Here is a 22,745-nt window from a genome sequence, read left to right as displayed (position 1 = left end):
TTTCTGCAGTTGTGTGGTGCAAGTGGTTGTAACTCAGTTGGCATTTTAAATGCATTAGAAGAGGTTAGTTTGACCTTTAGATATAATTGAGTAGGCATTGGTAGCATAGTACCCATGTTCAGAGCAAATGCTTTTAAGGAGCAAAATCTGTAATAAAGGCACATTCCAGGGAAGAAGGGCTCAAGCAGGCAATAAGGTCCATACCATCACAGAGTGCAGCTTTCAGTGGTACCGTCTGTGTATAAATGATGGAAAACTGATATCACAGGAGAGCTTAACCTTCCAGGCACATGTTTGTGTCCTCCGCATGGAAGACTTCATAGCTCTGCTTGCCTGTGCCTTGAAAGTTTCTGTGGCTTTGAACATCTTCAAATTCCTTCCGAGATTTAGCTGTGGACCTTGATGGTACCTTACCAATAGAAATGCACATTTCATCTCATGGTTCACCGATGCCATACTTGTGAGAAGTAGACTACACTTTCAAATCTAGATAGAAGAGGTTTCAGGAACAGGGGACTCTGGGTTTAGCTTCATCATTGGATTACCCAAACTGTCAGATGCATCCTTCCGGAAAGTTTTGGAATTTACATATGAAAGAACTGAAACCAAAGTGCCCATTCAACAAGATGAGAGACTTAACAAACAATCCGGGTCTTTTTCAATATATAATTTCTGTTGCATCACACTAAACTTTTGCTCTAAATTTTGTGTATTACAATCTTATACTCCACAACCACCTGATGAAGGAACAGCACTCCGAAAGCTAGTGCTTCCAAATAAACCTTTTGGAGTATAACCTGGTGTTGTGATTTTTAATGTTGCACACCCCAATCCGCAACACCAGCACCTGCAAATCATGTTCATCAAAGATTGTATTTAGAAGTTATGATCCCAGTTGATGTTATAATGTATTGATTTTTCATGAAACACAAGCACACAGTGCTGCAGACTTGATTTTAGCAATAAAATAGAAGTTCCTTGCTCAAAAGAAGATAAACTAGAACAAACCAAAATATTTACATAGAACACAATTTGAAAGATTTGTAAACAAACAGAACAAAATTCCACCTATTTCAACACCACAACTTTGCAATACTCTCATATCAGAGACAGTGTTACCTTTTCTGTCAAATCTGCAAGTTTGACTTAACTGTTTTCTCCTATTCCCAATCTGGACAGCTTAATAAACTATGTGGATGTTCATCTGTCCAGCGTTTTTACTGTCACTATTCAAATGTTTCCCTTCAGGCAGTGTCTCTTTTGTCCTGACCATACATGGAGGGAAAATCAGTAGGCTACTTCAGGCGACTGTCTGTGTGGAGTTTGCACATTCTCCCCGTGCGTGTGTGGGTTTCCTCCGGTTGCTGCAGTTTTCTCCCATAATCCAAAGATGTGCAGGTCAGGTGGATTGGCCGTGATAAATTGCCCATAGTGTTGGGTGCATTAGTCGGGGGAAAGACAGGTTTGGGGAATTGGTCTGGGTGGGTTACTCCTTGGAGGGTCGGTGTGGACTTGTTGGGCCGAAGGGCCTGTTTCCATACTGTAGGGAATCTAATCTAATCTAATAAACTTTGATTATTCTCACAACTGAGTTTAAGCTTTTTTGGCTTCAAATGACTCATTCAATTTTCTGACTTAATGTTTCTGACTCAGAATTTTCCAGCTGTAAACCTTACTCTCTCATACCCTCTTTCTTAACTCTTCTGAACCAAGTCATACCTCCAGGAGAAACTGTTCTTACATCTAACCTCTTATGTAAATTGGCATCAAAAGCATTCCAGTCTGTGTTTTGAATGGGAAAAATTTCTGGCTGTAACAGCTACTCCTTTGTTGAGGTATTTTAGGTGTTGGAGGTGATTTCCTTGAATTCCAGAAGCAGCAATTACTGTTTTATGTGCTGTTGCATTGTTTTGGAACTTTGGAAAAAAAAGTCAAAACAACAGCAGTTTTAAAAGGGAGAAGAACAGACAAAGGAAGCACATGGTGAGGTCAGTGCAGGGGAGAGAGAGAGAGAAAGAAACTGACACAGCAGTGAACCTACACAGTTACTGCCTTTGCTGTTTGAATTCATGTATTGCTGGACATCGGAGTGCGTCTGGGAAAATTACCAGATCGAATGGATCGGTTGGAGAGACAGAATTTGCAACAGTGACAGTATATGATGGATGGCGGTTATAGGAAGGGGGGAAAGTCTCAGATACAGTCACATAGATGGGTTAACTCCAGGAAAGGTAAGAGTTAGGCAGCTGGTGCAGGAGCCTTCTGTGGCCATCCCAATTTCAAACAAGTATGCTGTTTTGGAAAATGGAGGGTGTGATGGATTCTCAGGGGAATGTAGCACAAACAGCCAAGTTTCTGGTATTGAGACTGGCTGTAATGCAATGAGGGGTATGTCGGTTTCCAAGAGATCAATTGTGATAGGGGACTGTCTAGTCCGAGGTACAGACAGACGTTTCTGTGGCCGGCAGCGAAAAAGCAGAATGGTGTGTTGCTTCCCTGGTGCCAGGCTCAAGGATATCTCAGAGAGGGTGTTTTCATGGGGGAGAGGGCCCAGCAAGAGGTCATTGTCCGCATTGGAACCAACGATGTAGGAAGGGAAAAGGTTGAGATTCTGAAGGGAGATTACAGAGTTACGTAGGATTTAATCTAGTAATGTGGTAGGTTGGTTGGGAAGGGGGAGGAAAGATTTCAATCTGAGACTGGTACAGTTGAGATCAAAGGTGAGTCCAACAGTCAGGGCAGGCAGGGACAAGATAGGACTAATAAATTAAACTGCACTTATTTCAATGTAAGGGGCCTATCAGGGAAGGCAGAATAACTCGGCATGGTTAGGAACATGAGACTGGGCTATCATCGCAATTTACAGAAACATGGCTCAAGGATGGGCAGGACTGGCAGTTTAATGTTCCAGGATACAAATGCTATAGGAAGTATAGAATGGGAGGCAAGAGAGGAGGGACAACATTGCAGCTGTGCTGAGGGAGGATATTCCTAGAAATACATCCAGGGAAGTTGTTAGTGTGGAACTGAGAAATACGAAAGGGATGATCACCTTATTGGGATTGTATTATAGACCCCCTAATAGTCAGAGGGAAATTGAGAAACAAACATGTAAGGAGATCTCAGCCAGCTGTAAGAATAATAAGGTGGTTATGGTAGAGGATTTTAACTTTCCAAACATAGACTGGGACTGCCATAGTGTTAAGGGTTTAGACAGAGAGGAATTTAAGTGTGTACAAGAAAATGTTCTGATTCAGTATGTAGATGTACTTACTCGAGAAGGTGTAAAACTTTACTTACTGTTGGGAAATAAGACAGGGCAGGTGACTGAGGTGTCAATGGGGGAGCACTTTGGGGCCAGCGACCATAATACAATTAGTTAAAATATTGATGGAAAAGGATGGACCAGATCTAAAAATTGAGGAATTGGAGGAAGCTCATTTTGATGGTATTAGGCAAGAACGTTCAAAAGCTGATTGGGGGCATATGTTCACAGGTAAAGAGACGGCTGGAAAATGGGAAGCCTTCAGAAATGAGATATTGAGAATCCAGAGAAAGTATGTTTCTGTTCGGGTGAAAGGAAAGGCTGGGTAGATATAGGGAATGCTAGATGAAAGAAATTGAGGGTTTGGTTAAGAAAAAGAAGGAAGCATATGTAAGGTATGGACAGGATAGATTGAGTGAATCCTTAGAAGAGTATAAAGGCAGTAGGAGTATACTTCAGAGGGAAATCAGGAGGGCTAAAAGGGGATATGAGATAGCTTTGGCAAATAGAGTTAAGGAGAATCCAAAGAGTTTTGACAAATACATTAAGGACAAAAGGATAACTAGGGAGAGAATAGGGCCCCTCAAAGATCAGCAAGGTGGCCTTTGTGTGGAGCCGCAGAAAACGGGGGACATGCTGAACGAATATTTTGCATCAGTATTTACTGTGGAAAAGGATATGGAAGATATAGAAAGTTGCGAAATAGTTGGTGACATCTTGCAAAATGTCCAGATTACAGAGGAGGAGGTGCTGGATGTCTTGAAACGCATAAAGGTGGATAAATCTCCAGGACCTGATCAGGTGTACCTTAGAACTTTTTGGGAAGCTCGAGAAGTGATTGCTGGGCCACTTGCTGAGATATTTGCATCATCTATAGTCACAGGTTAGGTGCCCGAAGACTGGTGGTTAGCTAACGTGGTGCCACTGTTTAAGAAGGGTGGTAAGGACAAGCCAGGGAACTATAGAGCAGTGAGCCTGATGTCGGTGATGGGCAAGTGTTGGAGGGAATCCTGAGGGACAGGATGTACATGTATTTGGAAAGGCAAGGACCGACGAGGGATAGTCAATACGGCTTTGTGCGCGGGAAATCATGTCTCACAAACCTGATTGAGTTTTTTGAAGAAGTAACAAAGAAGATTGATAAGGGCAGTGTGTTAGATGTGATTTATATGGACTTCAGCAAGAAATTTGACAAGGTTCCCCATGGGAGGCTGGTTAGCTAGGTTAGATCTCACTGAATAAAGGGAGAACTAGCCATTTGGATACAGAACTGGCTCAAAGGTAGAAGACAGAAGGTGGTGGTGGAGGGTTGTTTTTCTGACTGGAGGCCTGTGACCAGTGGAGTACCACAAGGATCAGTGCTGGGCCCTCTACTTTTTTTTGTCATTTACATAAATGATTTGGATGTGAGCATAAGAGATACAGTTAGTAAGTTTGCAGATGACACCAAAATTGGAGGTGTAGTGGACAGCGAAGCAGGTTACCTCAGAATATAACAGGATCTTGATCAGATGGGCCAATGGCAGATAGAGTTTAGAACATAGAAGAATACAGCGCAGTACAGGCTTTTTGGCCCTTGATGTTGCGCCGATCCAAGCCCACCTAACCTACACTAGCCCACTATCCTCCATATGCCTATCCAATGCCCGCTTAAATGCCCATAAAGAGGGAGAGTCCACCACTGCTACTGGCAGGGCATTCCATGAACTCACGACTCGCTGAGTAAAGAACCTACCCCTAACTTCTGTTCTATACCTACCACCCCTTAATTTAAAGCTATGCCCCCTCGTAATAGCTGACTCCATATGTGGAAAAAGGTTCTCACGGTCAACCCTACCTAAACCCCTAATCATCTTGTACACCTCTATCAAGCCACCCCTAAACCTTCTTTTCCCCAATGAAAACAACCCCAAGTACCTCAGCCTTTCCTCATACGATCTTCCTACCATACCAGGCAACATCCTGGTAAACATCCTCTGCACCCGTTCCAGTGCCTCCACATCCTTCCTATAACATGGTGACCAAAACTGCACACAATACTCCAGATGCGGCCGCGGCTCCATACGTGGAAAAAAGGTTCTCACGGTCAACCCTATCTAAACCGCTAATCATCTTGTACACCTCTATCAAGTCACCCCTAAACCTTCTTTTCTCCAATGAAAACAGCCCCAAGTGCCTCAGCCTTTCCTCATACGATCTTCCTACCATACCAGGCAACATCCTGGTAAACCTCCTCTGCACCCGTTCCAGTGCCTCCACATCCTTCCTAAAGTATGGCGACCAAAACTGCACACAATTCAGATAAATGCAAGGTGCTGCATTTTGGGAAAGCAAATTATAGCAGGACTTATACATTTAATGGTAAGGTCCTGAGGAGTGTTGCTGAACAAAGAGACCTTGGAGTGCAGGTTCATAGCTCCTTGAAAGTGGAGTCGCAGGTAGATAGGATAGTTAAGAAGACGTTTGGTATGCTTTCTTTTATTGGTCAGAGTATTGAGTACAGGAGTTGGGAGGTCATGTTGCGGGTGTACAGGATATTGATTAGCCCATTGTTGGAATATTGTGTGCAATTCTGGTCTCCTTCCTATTCAGAAGGATCTTGTAAAACTTGAAAGGGTTCGGAAAAGATTTACAAGAATGTTGCCAGGATTGGTGGATTTGAGCTATGGAGAAAGGCTAAGCAGGCTAGGTCTGTCTTCCCTGGAACGTCAGAGGCTGAGGGGTGACCTTATAGAGGTTTACAAAATTATGAAGGGCATGGATAGGATAAATAGATAGTCTTTTCCCTGGGGTCGGGGAGTCCAGAACCATAGGGCATAGGTTTAGGGGGAGACAGGAAAGATATAAAAGGGACCAAAGGGGCAACTTTTTCGTGCAGAGGGTGGTAATGTATATGGGATGAGGTGTCAGAGGAAGTGGTGGAGGCTGTTGCATCATTTGAAAGGCATTTGGATCGGTATATGAATAGGAAGTGTTTGGAGGGATATGGGCCATGTTCTGGCAGGTGGGACTAGATTGGGTTGGGATATCTGGTCGTCATGGACCGATTGGACCGAAGGGTCTGTTTCTATGCTGTACATCTCTATGACTGAAATAAACAAAAACCGAAATTATTTTAAACTTAAAGCAAGCTAATTGCATTCAATGTTTACTCTCTTGGATCATAAAAGCCTTACAAACCAAACAAATTCCCATCGTAGCCACATGCTCTCTGACACATGTTGGCTTAAAATTGTGACTCCATAAATACTGCCATGTTGATTATTAAATCCTTTCCAACACAGATCAAGAACCACAAACTCTAAAGTAAATAATGTAAATAAATAACGGGGCAGCATGGTGGCTCAGTGGTTAGCACTGCAGCCTCATAGTGCCAGGGACCTAGGTTCGATTCCAGCCTTGGGCAACTGTTTATGTGGAGTTTGCACACTCGCCCCGTGTCTGCATGGATTTCCTCCAGGTGCTCCGGTTTCCTCCCACAATCCAAATAAAGATGTGCGGATCAGGTGGATTGGACATTCTAAATTGTCCATAGTGTTTGTTGCATTAGTCAGAGGGAAATGGGTCTGGGTGTGTTGTCCTTCGAAGGATCGGTGTGGACTTGTTGGGCCGAAGGGCCTGTTTCCACACTGTAGGGAATCTAAGCCAATCCAAATTTAAGACCTTACACCACCAAGTCATGAACTCTTCCAGTGAATGTAGAATGTTCATCTGCCCATCATTTTCACTGTCACCATACAAATGTTTCCCTTCACGCACTGTCTGTGCTGACCATACATAGAGGGGAAATCAGATGGCTGACTTTGTGTGAATAAAAGGTATAATTATTGTTTAAAAAATGAACCATATCATTGACCCTGTGCTGTCATCTCTGTGCTCAACCACTTGTTCAAATTATTCCACCTTTCAGCTGAGATCCATGTGATGGTTGTCCTGGTCATTCAAGTACCTGTACTAGCTACTTGCACATCAGTGCAACAGCAATCTTCAGCTGGTCCCTGTTCCAGAGATTATCCCTCTGTTTGAAGGCACAAACAGACTTCTTGCAAAAGATGGCACCTTACCTCCCCAGTGATTGCCTCATCCTTTGGATGGCTAGATTTGGAAACCAGTTTATGTTTGACTGACATCTTCTCTAAACATTCTCCAAACCACTGATTGGTCAAGATTACAAAGTGTATTCTACAACATCAGATCACAATCCGTGCTGGTCCTCCTATGTGGTACTTCATGCGGACTCCCGATGAGGTTAAGTACCTTCTGAATGGAGAAGTTCATTTAGGCGAAAGTGAGGACAGCAGATGCTGGAGATTAGAGTGATGCTGGAAAAGCATAGCTGATCAGGCAGCATCCGAGGAGCAGGAAAATCGACATTTCGGGCAGGAGCCCTTCAACAGGAGTTCATGTATCGAGTCAGGGTGATGCACACAAACTGACTAAGATACTGATATTCAAGGCAGAATCTCCTTTGCTGTGAGTTTGGCGGATTTGCACCCATGTCCAGCTGAACAAGGCTGTGTTTATCCTCCATCCTCCAAGAAGGACTGCCTGCAGTTGCCTTTGTTTTTATCTGCTGCCCACTGGCACTGGGTGCATCACCATTGTCATCTGGGTGCCTGTGAAGACTCACAGTTGTATTTGAGTTGGAGGCAGAGCATTTATAAAATGTGGCCATGCTTGTTCAGAGGTTTTTTCTGGTTCTGCTCTACCCAGTGATGGTACAGTAATCTTTGCATCTCACTGTCAGACCCTGCAGAAGGGACAATGGTGATTTCAGCTATTTTGTGAAACATGATAGTTATGGAATGAATTAAACTTTCAGAAAGTTAGTAAGATATTTATTTCTTTGGGACTGTGTGGGTAATTTAATGGTCTTGTCTTTGAGTTGATTAATGTGATTCTGGCTTATTATTGTATTCCCTTCCATATCTATCCATAAACACCATTCACCCTTTTAATCTTTTCCTGCTTGTAATTTGTAGATATGCTGGTCTTTTACAATTTATATGTAAGTAATACTGTATTAAATGAGGTTTTACTACATGGACTCAATTGCTGTACAACTAATTACTGCTCATTTACATCCGTGCCATTAATTATTATGTGCATTCTGTTTGGACTGTACATATTCATTAAACTTCACAACAGTGATATTTATAGCACTGTCCTTGACTTATCCTTCAACAGCTTAGTTTTTTCTTCATTATTGTTATATCTGACATATGAGCTACAATAGTTGTTTGCTACAAGCAGATTGCAATCAGTGGAAGAAAAGTTGTGATTTGCATTCCCATTCTGAACATTTTGTTTTGCTCGAAGTACCTGTTGTGTTGATATTGGAGTAGATTTCTTTTCTATGAAACTAAATGATGACTGTATCTGAAATCTTAAATTAAATGAAGTGATCAATGAAATATGATTGCTATTTCCATTCTTTGTTAAATTGTAAACTCCTTTGATATCGTTTAAGCAAATTTAGTGTTGATTGTAATATTGTTTGAACTAGTTTATCCGTCTAAAATTGAGTGCTTTTTCTTTCTTTCTTTAGGTCGCATGCATGCAGTTAATTAATGCTTTGGTCACATCTCCAGATGATCTAGATTTCAGGATACACTTGAGAAATGAATTCCTGCGTTGTGGGTTGAAAAAGATACTTCCTGTAAGAAGAATTAAGAGTTTTTTTATATAGCATGTGTGAAACAAAGTAACAAAAATGTTTGAAAATGGTAGTAATTGGGTTATAAGGTTACATCATGGCTTGTGATGATTGAAATAAAATAGTCACTGATATAAAAGTGTTTTACCTCACAAAGGGCTTCAGCAAGGTTTTCAAGGGAATCATAAATGAAGCATTTTTAAAAGAAAAGTTCTTCATAAAGCTTCACAAGCTCCTTAACTTGTTAAAAGCATTTCTTGCTATGTGATCTTTCTGATAGCTCGAGTGTCATCCATTTGTGGTAGGGATGGCAGGGAAGTTGGGGAAGGCAAAATATGTTTCTAATGACTTCAATTTTTAGCTGACATTTCATTTATCAGATTTTGTAAGTTATTACAGTGCAAACCATTTTGTATTTTATAGGAAGTATTGCATGTGATTTTGATGAAATTGACATTATTTCACACAAAAAAAGCTATTGTAATAGACTGTTAGGAAGGAGCATTGACTCTGAAGACGGGAAGAATGTGGAAACAGGTGTCCAAAATTGACAAGCTTAGTACAGCCCATCATTCACATTGATTTGCTGTGTGTTCCATATCCTCGGCAATAAATTTCTCCATATCTAGCAAGGTGCCTATTGAAAGGGAAGTATCATCTTGACATGATGTATGCTTAGTATTTGCTGTTGGTTTGATGGCGATAGCTTATTTATGAATATTGGTTCTGGAGGAATCGCTGTATTTGCAATTGCAAGGGAAATGCTTAAAATAATGCTTTGAATTCAGTGTTGTGTTGGCTTTTAACTGCCCAAGTTTAATCCATTTCCTTGTCTTTCTTTAGTAATGGTTGGACAGATATAAGAAGCTTATTGAAGTTCGAAGCGAGCTGTGCAGCATTGTTAACATAAACAAAGAATTTGCTAATATCTATTAATCAAAGTCTTTGGTGTGATAACCTGGTCCAGGCCCTACTTCCTTTTGTTCTTCAACTTTCATATGATGTTTATGTGAGTGTGTTTTTGGATTTATTAGGTGCTGAAAGAGAAAGAAAATGAAGAACTAGATATTCAGTTAAAAGTGTTCGATGAAAACAAAGAAGAAGACTTCATTGAGGTGTCACATCGACTGGAAGACATCCGGTCTGAGATGGAATATCCTTGTCAAATTATTATTTATTTTTGTTTTTGTTTATTTCAACGTGACAATTCTTTTCTACTTTTTATGGTTTTTGAGTCAATTTGTTTTGTCAACAAATTATAGTAGGAAAGCTTTGTCGTGTTAAAATAATGACAGATTATTTCATTGCAAGCTCATTATATATCAAAACAAATGCATCTATCTACGCATTTTATTTTATTACTCAATTAAACGTGAGAAGTGTGCTTATATTTTTAACTTAATTAAAGTGATGGCACAAATAGACTTGCCAACCCCATCTTCGATTAAACAGTAGTCTCTGAATCGTATTTTTAATTACAGATTCTCGTTAATGAACAAAACCATTCATGAGATGTTCCCTGAAGTCATTCGTCTCCCGAGCATGTTGTATTAATGCAATCTGTTTCTTTTTGTTATTTTTGGCAACCATGATTTGTCTATGCTTCACAATGTCTTCCAATAACTTATTTTTAGTTGCATATATGAAAGTGAGTGAGAAAGCAGAAATGTTATATACTTATATTATCTATTACAGAAAACTTACAATTGCCATAATTTGCTGTATAAAAAATGATACAACTTTTCTGGTCCCAAAACCATGTACTTGCTGTGTGAGTAACATAATACCTGCTGATCATCCAGGAAATGCTGTACTCTAATTAGTACTCAATTTTTCCCTCTCAAGTTCATTTGTTTTATTTACCAGTTTCTGAAACCTGAGCGTAAAGGTTCAAGCAGGTGACATGAACTGTGTTTTGAAGATGTATGGGGAGTTTAAAACATGTCCACTCTTTGCATTAGATGCTGATGACATTTCAAAACAGTGATTTTTGATTCACTTTTACACTTGATGTGTGAGTTGGCACCTGATTTGGGAGCTTTTTTTATAAAGATTTCAAATGTCAACTTATTTGCCAACAATTTGAAATGGCTGGTCTGTTTGGTTGTTAATGGCATTTTAAAATTATTGTTCTGAATGGATAGAAGAAAGGGCTATGGATATGAAATGGTTTGTCAGTGAAAGTGAGACCAGTATAACAAACTGATTAGTTTGACAGTCGTAGGATCAGAATTTAGTCATGTTATTTCTTCTTGTGAAATGTTGTCTTTGGTCATAGTTATAGGGAATATAGGCGTGACTTCTTCTATTTTCTGTCGACATCTTCTTTAATTTGCAGTTCCGTTTAGTTTGGCTTAACCATTCATTTAATAATGTGCTCTTTCTGTTAAAAGAAAATACACAATGCTTCTTAGCTCCAATTGCTATTGTATACTGTTTGTTTAACATAATCTCTCTGCTGAAGCTCTTTTCATCCCAGTGAAATGCCTCACTTTTTCGGTCATGAAGTATATCTAAAAGTTCTCTTGATTTATATTTGAAATGAACTGCATGAGGGCAAACCTGTTCTTTTTTAGGAAATAAAAATTTACTTCATTATACTCTTATATGTATCAATAGTTTGCTGTGTTTTATTTATTCCAAAAATTTCCACGTAAATAACATCTTTGCCATCATAACATCCAAAGATGCTTCACAGGAAAGTATCAAATCTGTTTGAGCATGAACCACATGAAAAGATACAAGACAGGTGTCCAAATGTCTGGATAAGGAATTGACCTAGAAAGATCATCTTAAAGCCCACTAAAGGAGGGGACAAATGTTTAGAGGTCTGGACATCTCTGGAGTAACATCCAAAGATAAAGGCACAGTTGCTCATGGTAGAACTTGAGGTGCTGAAGAGGCCAGACTTAGATGTGCGAAGAGATTTCAAAGGGCTGTAAGGCTGGAGAATTTTATATCAATAAGGGAAGCGATTCCATGGAGGGATTTGAAGATGAAAATGTGAATTTTTAAATTGAATTGTTGCCAGACAAAGTGACTCTAAGGTGATAATTCATGGAGGTTTAGATGCTTTCAAGCATATCTTGGCACTGTGTGCATATCCATTCAGAAGTATGTTAGATTTGTTGAGTATAGAAGAACAAAGGCACAGATGAAGATTTTAGCAGCCGATGTGATGAGTCAGAGTACAATGGTGCTAGAAAGGTGAAAATAGGCAGTCTTGGTGATGAGAAGATTTGGATTCTGAAACTCATCTCAGTGTCAGATGCCACAATCGAGCAGACAGAAATCAGTATTGGAAAAATATTCTCAAGTTTTATACTTAACTTTTTTTTTACTGGAATTGGAAGTATGTTGGGTGTTACTTTATTTCCTAATGTTGTACATGTAAATAAAAATCTAATGCACACTTTATTAGCTTTTTATTCTTAACTTCCGATGTACTGACATGAATGAAGTGTACCATCTGCTCTCTAATATGGTGAAGGACACTGCAGCGGAGAATTATTTTCTCTCACTGCTGCAACATCTATTGCTCATCAGGAATGATTATTATGTCAGGTGAGATGTCGCTCTGAGTGGAATTTTTGATATTTTGAATTCCCGTCAAGTGTTATAACAATAACCAAATAATCATCATTTCAATAATAGTATGCGTAAATAGATGAGATGTCCAATTTTTGTAGTACGCAGTATCACCCTTGGTGAATATGGCTTTTGAACAGGTTATGTTCAGTTCATCCAAGTGAATTTTTTGTAAGAGTAATGTATTCAACCTAGATTGGAGTAATTGACACAAAAGGAAAGTATAATTTTCATCGTTATTGAAAATGTAGACAAGGATATGGAAGTCAAACCTGAGAAGCTAGGAATTTTTCCTACTACTATATTCTATGGTATTTGATTCTTTTATGTTTCTACTTCCGCAAATAGAAAAAAAAAGTCTTGTTACTATGAGGTAATTAAAATTGGCTTTCTAAGATAAGCAGTTTATGAAATAAATGGAAATGTGAAGATCTAGTGATTGCATCTGATTTTTAGTGGAGAATAGAGAATAACTTTCAAACCTAATAAATATATCAATGCAAGTTATTAATTTATCTTTCATTTTGAAAAGACACTGATACCCAATCCAATTCTTTGCAAGCTGGTTAAGGTTTGATTTTTCTAATAGAGCGTCAGATTTTTTTAACACTATATGTGCAAGTCTTGGGTAGGATATTTTTTGAAATGTTCTCAGCTTGAACATGATGTGATTGAGTATGTATCTTTTGCTCAGTTTATTCAATGCACTTTTGAATTCAGTGTTAAGACCTTTAGTGAGGTTTTGTGTTGTGCTGCTTCTGATTAGTCCTACATGAAAATCATTGTCTATATTATTGTGCTTCTAGACCTCAGTATTACAAGATTATTGAAGAATGTGTATCCCAGATAGTATTGCATCGGAATGGAGTAGATCCTGACTTTGAATACCGTAAACGATTAGATGTAGATTTTAGTCATCTTATAGGTATGTTTGAATACTTGTTCAGCTTTTGATTGAACGTTTAAACTGTGTTAACAATTTTGAAGTTTTTATAATGCTCGAGTTTTCTATTGCTTGATTTTCGGCTGTAATTTTGTGGAAGTTCCAAAAACACACAGATAATAGTATGACATACTTTGAAATAAAATAAGACTGTTTAATAAATGAACATTTGCATGAACTGATGAATTAAGTAGCTAATTTAGTCATCAGTGAACCAGCCAATGTGGTAGAATTGAGTAATACCACATAGATCTGATTCAAGGGTACAGATCTTTGCTCTTGTACTTGCAGTGACAAAATGCTGTGCAATGCAAGTTAATGGCCCAGACTTTCTAATGGCGAGAAGATCATTTCTGAAACAGAGATGTGGGTTTCACATGGGGATTCCCTGGAGTCCCCATTGAGGGAGACTCCTGAAATGTGGAATATTCTGCTGGACAATTCTCTATGTCTGGATCTCTATGAATGTCTGTGTTTACTTGCAGTTTTGTAAATAGTTACTCAAAAATGTTAGAGTATTAATTACATGGTCTAACTCCTGACAGACTATTCAACTAATCCCTCAAGATAGCTCACTGCTTTTCCCAGCCCAACTACTTTGAACCTGACACCCCCATAACTTGACAACACCTTCTCCTGTACTGACACTGCACCCCTTTACTCCTTTCTTGCTCTGATGCAAACACACCCGTTTCCTGCTACAAGGGCACTGCCATCTCCCCACCCCGTGTTGTTAGATGTTTGTACCTGATGTTTCAGCAATCCATTGCATACCTGGTCCACTTGCCACCTCGCATCCCAGCACCAGTGTTCCCTTTGAGCTCACGTGCAGATGCTCTGATGTTCCATGCATGATTCTGAATGTGCCAGTACAGATTGCAACATTAACTTCTGGTTCGCGAAGTCACTGCTATGCATGGACCTCAGAGGTCTACACAAAAGAAAAGATTAGAGAAAGTACTGTCTGTCACTTTATCCATTCGGTACCCTACTGCATAGTCACTTAGCATCCAACACACGCCTGAAGGAGCCCTCATTGTGGGCTCTTCTGTCAGATCTGCAGACTCTTTGCTGCTCTGCACTTTACAAAACCAATCTGTGTGTGATTGTTCCTCCTCAGAAAATCCTGCCAAATATTCTTTTCTCAGTTGAGTTAACTATTGGATAAAAATTCAACCCAAATAAGTTGGAGCATAAATGCCTATTTGTGGATGTCCACGCACAGCCAAGTTTTGGAATGAGTGAATTCTTGCTGAACCTAACTAGAATTCGGTTGATGCCAGAAAATACAGAATGATGAGACTCTGGAAAGTATTCAAAAACACTTCAGTCATTCTCTTGCTTCATTAGATTTGAATAATGCAGAAATTTGGAATAAATTGTGAAATTAACTGAAAGATGCTTGCATTAACTATGTTAATTTTATTCAGATTCAGTTTTGCATATTCCTTAGTTGAAATAAATGCACTTTAATAGAAACTTTGATATTTTCACAAGTGCTATGATTTTTAATGCTACATTGTGCAGTTAGAAGATCCTTGACTTTCTAATGGAGGTTTCCAGGAATATTAGGTAGAATTCTTACAAGTTATTCCCACCATTAAATGATTGGCCATATAACAGTAAAGACTTTAATAGTCTGGGTTTAGCAAACTTCCAGAGCAATGTTCAATTATTTCATATTATTACTGTGTGTGCATTTTATTGGGTTTGTCATACCATGCTCGTGAGTAATTTTTATAGCTTGTAAAACCAAACTCCATCGCAGGTGGGTGAACTGTTTTTATTTGATGGTAGATTATGAAGATTTATATGTAACTTTCACACAAAGATTGACTGTGTAAAGGAATTTTCTTTGTTGTATTGGAGTTCAGCTCAAATACAGTTTCTTCTTGTAAGATGCAATGAAAGTATGAACACATAATCAATTGGTCTATCTCAACAGATCAATGTGTTGACAAAGCAAAAGTAGAAGAAAGTGAACAAAAGGCATTAGAATTTTCCAAAAAGGTAGGTAGCAGAAAAAAAATGAAGCCATAATTTGCTACATATATTATTGAAAAAGTTGTGTATTTTTCGTGTGGCCATCAACGAAGGCTAAAAAGGTGAATGGGGGGGGACTTTTCTTCAAGTTTATGTTATGTTAATAAGATCAAGCCACAATTTGTCCAATATTACAGACATCAGCATTACATATACATCAGAGTGTCCTGAGTCTTCAATTTGAGAGGAATACTCTCAGGACTACAGAAAGACATTAGAAAGTAGAAACCCTACAAAAATGATTTAATTAGACAATCCTGCCTGTTTGCTTTTATACTGTCCAGTCACAAGAATGTTAGCTTTTTTTCAGAGTTATATCTACCCTCCTAAGTCTTTAGGAATCGCACAAGTTTTAAACAAAGGAGGAAGACATTTATCATTTACACCTTTATATTCATCATCAAAGAGCTATTTGTTTAATTGTATCTTCCTACTCTATTACCAACACTTCCTAAAATTTCTTCATTCAAAAGTATATTTATATCTGTTCATTGTAGTGAACTGCTAATTGAATTTGGTTTGCAGTGAGCAGGCTGGAGAAAAATCTCAGATGCAGGGCTGAATCCAAGTATGATGAAACTCAACTCTCATAATATGAATGAGAGTTTCATCCAGCAAGTTACATTTTTTGTTATTGAGGGGCCAGTGCTAGGACACCATAAAGTTCAGGGAGTAGGAAGAATATTTGATAAATGAATGCAAAAAGGATCAATGTTTTGAGCACAGACAATCCTTTAGATCCATCGTGTCTTTGCCAGTTCTTTGCTGAAGAAATGTAAAATTATGCCACCACTTTGCTCTCTCCCTATCTGTCTCAGCTTCAGATGTTATTTTGTCAAGCAGTCTATGCTCCAAAAAAGCCTGTCCATAAATGAATCTCTCCTAATTTCTCTCCTCCCTCTTTTAGTAAAATTGCACATTACTCCTCATCATTAATTCTCCAAATGGAAGGAATTGTTATTCTTGGTTTGCTCAAGGAAAGCCTATTTATGATTATAAAATTCTTTTCTAAAATATCCACTTAACATTTTGGAGCCAATGGATATAGTCTCTGAAGTTTCTGCTTACAAATTTCTAATCCTCAGGATCACGCTGGTGAATCTATTTTGTGCACATTCTCTGGCTCTCATGTCCATTCCTTTATGTCATGAAACACCTAAGAATGACTGCTGTTGTACTGTTCTTTTGTCTAAATTTTTCATTCCTGTGTTACTCTTTTAAATAGTGATTGAGTAACACCAGCTTTGAGTTTCTAAAGCATAGTGATTGTAGAATGGGTGAGGTAAAGTGGCTCCACACTTATGTCCTGTTGCAGAATGAATTGCAATGAGTCATTATTCTTTACAGTGATCAAAAAGGAGTGCCTTGAGGACTTGCTTTTTTATTGTCTTGAAATAGGCTTTGTGTCTTTTTGATTATAGAGCTTTTTCTACTTCAGGACATATCATTGCGTGACAGGGTAAAACGTAAAATTTTTTGAACCAAGTTCCACCTGATTTTTACATTTGTCTAATTTTTTCAAGTGCACTCGAACATCAATGTTAGCTTTAATCACATTGTCACTCCTTGGAAAGTCCAGCCCAATCACAGTGAAATTGCCACTCTGCTCCAATGTCCTCCCATAAAGATAGAGCTTCCTATTTCTGGAGAATGTCCTTGTGAAGGATAGTCGGAATAAAACAATCATGCCCTCTTCTTCATGGCAGTTGTTTCCACCACCTTTGATTTAAATGTCCCACTGCACAGACAGCAATTTAGGAAAGCTCCAGTGAAAAGCTACGTGTGTAAGGTAGGCATGAGATGTCCTTGTGGTGCAGTGATAGTCAGCCTACCTCTGAAACAGGAGACTTAGGTTCAGTCCCACATACGAGAGGTGTGTAATGACACCTCTGAATGGGCTTCTTGGAATATAATCTGTAAGATAAACATGAGGTTATGTTGCCAGTTGGGTAGGGTACCCAGTATAATTGAGCATTTGGAGTGGACTGGGGTGGGAGGGAGTTGGTGAATTAACCCTGATGAGGTGGGTGAGTGAGGATGTTGGGTTGTCAAGTCTTGTGGAGAGGGAGTGGTGTGTCACACCCTGGAGCTAGCAGAAAGAGAGGTTGCATTGGATCTTGGAGGGGAGGTGGGGTGTTGTCAGGCCTCTGGAGAGGGGTGGATGTCAGTTCCAGCAGTGTGGGAGTGTGGATATCTGGTTCAGTGGTATAGGAACAGTATTGCTGGTCCAGGGAGAAAAAGTGATGTGTTGGATCCAATTCTGGGGGATGTATGAGGCATGGAGGAGAGTTGCAGTTGCAGGTGTATTTGATGAGTTGGAGGATCAGGTTAATAGTTACCCACTAGTTTCATTTGGGTTTTAATGTTTTAAATTTTCCTGCATAAGTTTTAATTGTAGCAGAGTTCTCTGATTTAAAAGGATTTTCTTTTGAGGGTTTCGAACACACAGAAATTGCACTTTGAAATCTATAACTTCCAGAGCTATTCCTTTGGAGACTGCGATACTGGGATCCCATAGGCATACTGACGTGCATATCCCATCTGCCATAGAAACCGCTATCTGAGTTTTGGAAAATCTGGGCCCTTATTTGATTTACTGAGTTGTGGGCATTCTTAATCTGTTCATCGTGCAATTAATTAGCTGATTTAGTAGCGTTTTTAGGGAGCACAAATATCCTTGTGATTTAATATGGTTATATTATCTGTAAACCAAAGTAATGCATCTCTTTCCAAAGCTTTACTGGTTGACATTCTTTTAAAGTTGATCTTTACAGAACTTGGCATTTGTGTCAATTATCATTCTGCTATTTGCAATGCTTATTTTTGGATTGTAGTGTGTTTTGATCCTCCTTCCTTACAATCAAGAATGATTTTTTTGGAAATATCCACTTGCTAATGGAGAGTATTAAATGTTGGGAATCATCTGTGATAAAACTGATTAAGTTGAATAGAAACAAGAAAGTAGACTGCCAAAAGTGTGCTTGTTCGTTGGAATATGAAAAATAAAGCAAACTGTTTTATTTAGGTGATATGTATATAAAATAAAACTGTGTATATCTGTACATGTGTGTATGTTGTGATTAAACTGAGCATGTCTTGAAGGCTTCACTGATACGTGTTTCAGTTTGATGAAGAATTTACAGCACGACAAGAGGCACAGGCTGAAAGTCAAAAAAAAGATGAAAAAATCAAAGAGCTTGAAACAAAACTCCATCAGTTGGAAGCAGAGGTAATAAATATATGCTTTGCAACACAAGAATAGTTGAATAATGTGGGTAAGGTCAGAATGTATTGAGAATAAATTTTACATTTTTGGAGAACCATATAGTAATTTTATTTTCAATGCATGTCACAGTGATAGTAATTTTTTTTTAAAAATCAGTTTGTGCGATCTGGGTGTTACTAGTTCAGCCAAAATTTATTGCCAGTCAAGTTTGAACATAAACGCCAACAGTTTCAAGAACAGCTTCTTCCCTGCTGTTATCAGACTGCTGCACGGACACCTCTAATTTCAAATCTAATGTTGACCTTGCTTTTGTACACCTCCCAAGCAGTCATAACCTATATGCCTCACTATGTTTAGGCCCTCTATGACCTGTATGTCCTTGTTTGCTATGATCTGCCTGTACTGCTCGCAAAACAAAAGTTTTTACTGAAATTAGGTACATGCGAAAACTATAAATTAAATCAAATCATAATTGTCCTTGAGAATATTTCCAAATCAGAAAGTGGAATGGCTTGGAGGGAAACTTGCCAGTGGTGAGGTTCCTGTGTATCTGCTGCTCTTGTCCTTGGAGTTGTCATAGATTCTGGTCTGGAACGTGCTTTCTAAGAAACTTTGGTAACTTGAATTGTCGTGCATAACATGAAATTAATATGCAATCAAAGTTCATAATTTCTTCAACCTAAGTGGAAAAGTAGCCTGAGTAGAATATAGTGAAATCCTTGCAGAGACTAAAACTTTCAAAAGGAATGAACTTGAGTGACTGAAAGGATCATACAACAGGTTAACAAGATTCTAAAACTTGTTTGGTGGGAAACTGAAAGTGACATTGTCTAAATCCCATTCAGTCAGCATCAGGCACTCTCATTTACAGAAAATGTCACCCATTTAAGTTATCAAACAACTGAGTATCCTGCTGTTTCTTAAATGTGCATCAGGGGCCAGTCCAAAGCTGTTTTAGAAGTCTTGATGGACAGCTTCCTTGTTTTCCATTCAGGTAATTTCTAAATTCCTGAATTGAGTTCGACAGTAAGGGTTATTGTGGGAATTTCTCTTTCCATCCAAAGCTTTTGTCAAAAAACATGGTATAACTGCACATGGAGAGTGCAGCTTGAGAACACATGATTCTTAGCAAGCATTAGCACAGCAAAGGATCTTTTAAAACAACAGGATTAGTTTCCTGTGAATGTTAGGGGAGAAGTGCCTTAAAAATCCATGGTGCGACAGGGTGGTTAGGTTTTAGATATTTCAGAGAAAAAGGGTCACAGACTTTGGTTTGAATTTAGAATGAGATTAATTTCCCGAGGAAATAATTAAGAGATTTATTGCATTTGGTAGGAATTATTATTATTGGTAAATCTGCCAAAACTATTCATGAAGGTGGCTTCTAAGATAAATGCATGCCATTGAAAGGCAAAGGATGTTCCTGGAGTGATATAATCTTGGTTTATGAAACTAGATGGGACTAGTAATAAATAAAATAGAAAAGGTTTATATAAGTATGAAAGGCAGGGCAATAATGAATATTGGGCAGACAAAGCAATGACAGATTAGCAGAACCAGAATTGTAAATACAGAGATAAAGGTCTGCAGCTGGTATCCTGAGAATGAGCAAAGTTGGTTTGTAAGTACGTTTTAAAAATCCGCACAAAGAACAGGTGGGTCCAATTAATATACTACTAAATGATGATAGAAAATGTGAATAGACTGTAAAAAATTACCCTAACATTTTGATTCATCCTCAGTGGAGAAAGTGCAAAGTTCGTGGTATAGGAAAGAAAAATGCAAGGAAAGAATGTTTAATGATATAATAATGGGATTAAAGTGAATGCTTAACCAGATAAGGTGGTTTTCCACTGAAGAAAAATGTTGTTTAAGCACATGCTAGAAGCTGGCTATTGCATTAGAGCATAAAAAAAACCTGTTGCTCAACAAAGAGCAAAGTTTAACTGCAGAACAGCAACTTGCATGACATGATGCAAAAATTGGGAGAATCCGTAATCAGGAATAGTATGTGTACTTTGTATACTTTATCAAAGATAGGTCAAGTCCAGTTAACTTGGGTAGTGTTGTTGGAGGAATCACAGAGGGGACATTGATAGATTTGGTACATGATGGATTTCAGGGATATTTGAGGAAATTCAATATATCAGATTGGTAAAACTATGACAGGATTTGGAGTAAAGAATGCACCTGAAAGTGTAAGAAACTGATCTTTTTATGAAAATTCCCTCTTTACTGGGATTGGTGTTTGTATTTTATATATCTGCATTTCAAAAATATGAAAATCTATCCAGTTATCTGGTCAAAAATCTTATGACACCAGATTGTAGTTCGGCAGGTTTATTTGAAATCACAAGCTTCATCAGGTGAAGTGAAGTGAAGAGAACATCCAGTTTATAATCAGAGAGATCACAAGGTGATACAAATGGTGTGTGTAAAGTGTCAACAGCTGAATAGCAAGTGAAGGGATCACCCTATTATCCAATTAATTGATTGGTTTATATAGTTTTGGATTACTTGTTACTTTGGTTAGACTCTTGGCATGCGACTCTTACAACCGAGCATGTTGTTCTAATTATTTGTTTGTCCCTAGCACCACCTTACTTTTTTTTGTAATTATCTCTATGCCTCAATTAATTGAATTATAGGTCATCCCTTCACTTGCTGTTTTGCTATGGACACTTTACTCACACCGTCTGACACTTTTGATCACCTGCAGAGACCTATTCAGCCTGTCGATACACTACTCAATCCATTTGTGTGATGTTTAGATGTCTCTGATTATAAAGTCTTTGCATGAATGCTCTCCACTTCACCTAATGAAAGAACAGTGCTTCAAAAGCTTGTGATTTCAAATTAAGCTATTTGACTATAACTTGGTGTCATGTGCCTTTTGACCTTGTCCACCCCAGTCCAACACTGGCACCTCCACATCATATCCAATTATCTAATTCCTATCACTACATGAGGTGGACTGAGGCAATTTGAAGAAAATTGTAAAATGTTTAAATTAAACAAGTGACAGTAACAAATACCATTTACATGTGAATTATTATACATGGAGCAAACAGGCCAAGCTAACATGTAGCTAAAGGAATAACCTGTTCAGGTGAAGAAAGAAGTTTGGGAGTTTGAGTTTTTTTGGAGACTATGTCCTAATTTTTGAGAAGACTGTTTTAATTTTTACTAAATAACTTTTTAGGTAATGCTTTCATGTAATAACAATATGTTCTGTATTTATGTTGACATATGGGGTAAATTGGTTTGCAAAAACAGATTAAAGAATTATAAATATCTTCGGTAGTAATCAACTGTCCATTAAAATTCAAGTCACAGCATGTATAGAGAATATTAATTTCCTGTGTGATACATGTTTATATTCATACAAAATAACAGGCATAATTTGGCACTAGAAAGTTTTTTTTTAGAAGAACTGGCATGTTTCTGTATGCACAACACCATCACCTTAAACACAAGTTCCGTAGATTGGAAAGGTCAGAGCTGATGTGTTTCCATCATTTATGCACAAAGCTGGACTATTTTCACGCGGCAATTACTAACCTTTTTACTGCATCTCGGGTCTTAATTTCAGAATTCATTAACATCACATTCAATATTACAGAATCTACGATGTTTGATTGTAACTGTCAAACTTGTGCAACTTTTAACTAGAGATTCCACATGCACTTCAAAGGAGTTAATTCTCTCCAGTGATTTCAAGTTTCTTTGAAACCCAGTTGGCTCAGTTAAAACTGTCCTCTTTCTGGTGCAGCCTCCCTCTACCTCCATACCCATATTGCAGCCTCCTTCTGCCCCCCCCCCCAACCCTCTTGAGGCTGTCTCTTTTCCTCTCTCCAAGACTTTCCAATCCTGGCAGATGGAACTCCCAAATCTAACAATGGACTCCCAGTCCCAGCCTTAGCAAACAGCAATCCCCAGTCTTGGCTTTCCTGTTTTTTTTCTCTTAGCTCTATATGTACCTTCTCTTTGGATGACTTTCCACTTGCCTTCTGAGAGCCTTGAC

At 38.5% G+C, this 22,745-nt stretch overlaps 1 protein-coding gene across 4 annotated transcripts in view; it reads left to right on the top strand.

Annotated features, from left to right (window-relative positions):
• The window catches only part of diaph2 (diaphanous-related formin 2), a 734,120-nt gene that overhangs the window by 292,468 nt on the left and 418,907 nt on the right, over positions 1–22,745 (top strand). For all 4 annotated transcript variants that reach the window (XM_043704499.1, XM_043704498.1, XM_043704500.1 and 1 more), the window contains 6 exons: positions 8,814–8,924; positions 9,956–10,074; positions 12,369–12,485; positions 13,316–13,434; positions 15,398–15,462; positions 18,620–18,724. In XM_043704499.1, the coding sequence (XP_043560434.1) occupies positions 8,814–8,924; positions 9,956–10,074; positions 12,369–12,485; positions 13,316–13,434; positions 15,398–15,462; positions 18,620–18,724 (636 nt within the window). The remainder of the gene's footprint in view (positions 1–8,813; positions 8,925–9,955; positions 10,075–12,368; positions 12,486–13,315; positions 13,435–15,397; positions 15,463–18,619; positions 18,725–22,745) is intronic.

The sequence above is a fragment of the Chiloscyllium plagiosum genome, chromosome 15, assembly GCF_004010195.1.
Source record: "Chiloscyllium plagiosum isolate BGI_BamShark_2017 chromosome 15, ASM401019v2, whole genome shotgun sequence".
NCBI lineage: Eukaryota > Metazoa > Chordata > Chondrichthyes > Orectolobiformes > Hemiscylliidae > Chiloscyllium > Chiloscyllium plagiosum.
The sequence above is the reverse complement of the archived record's forward strand: the minus strand, read 5'-3'. Positions and strand labels throughout refer to the sequence as shown.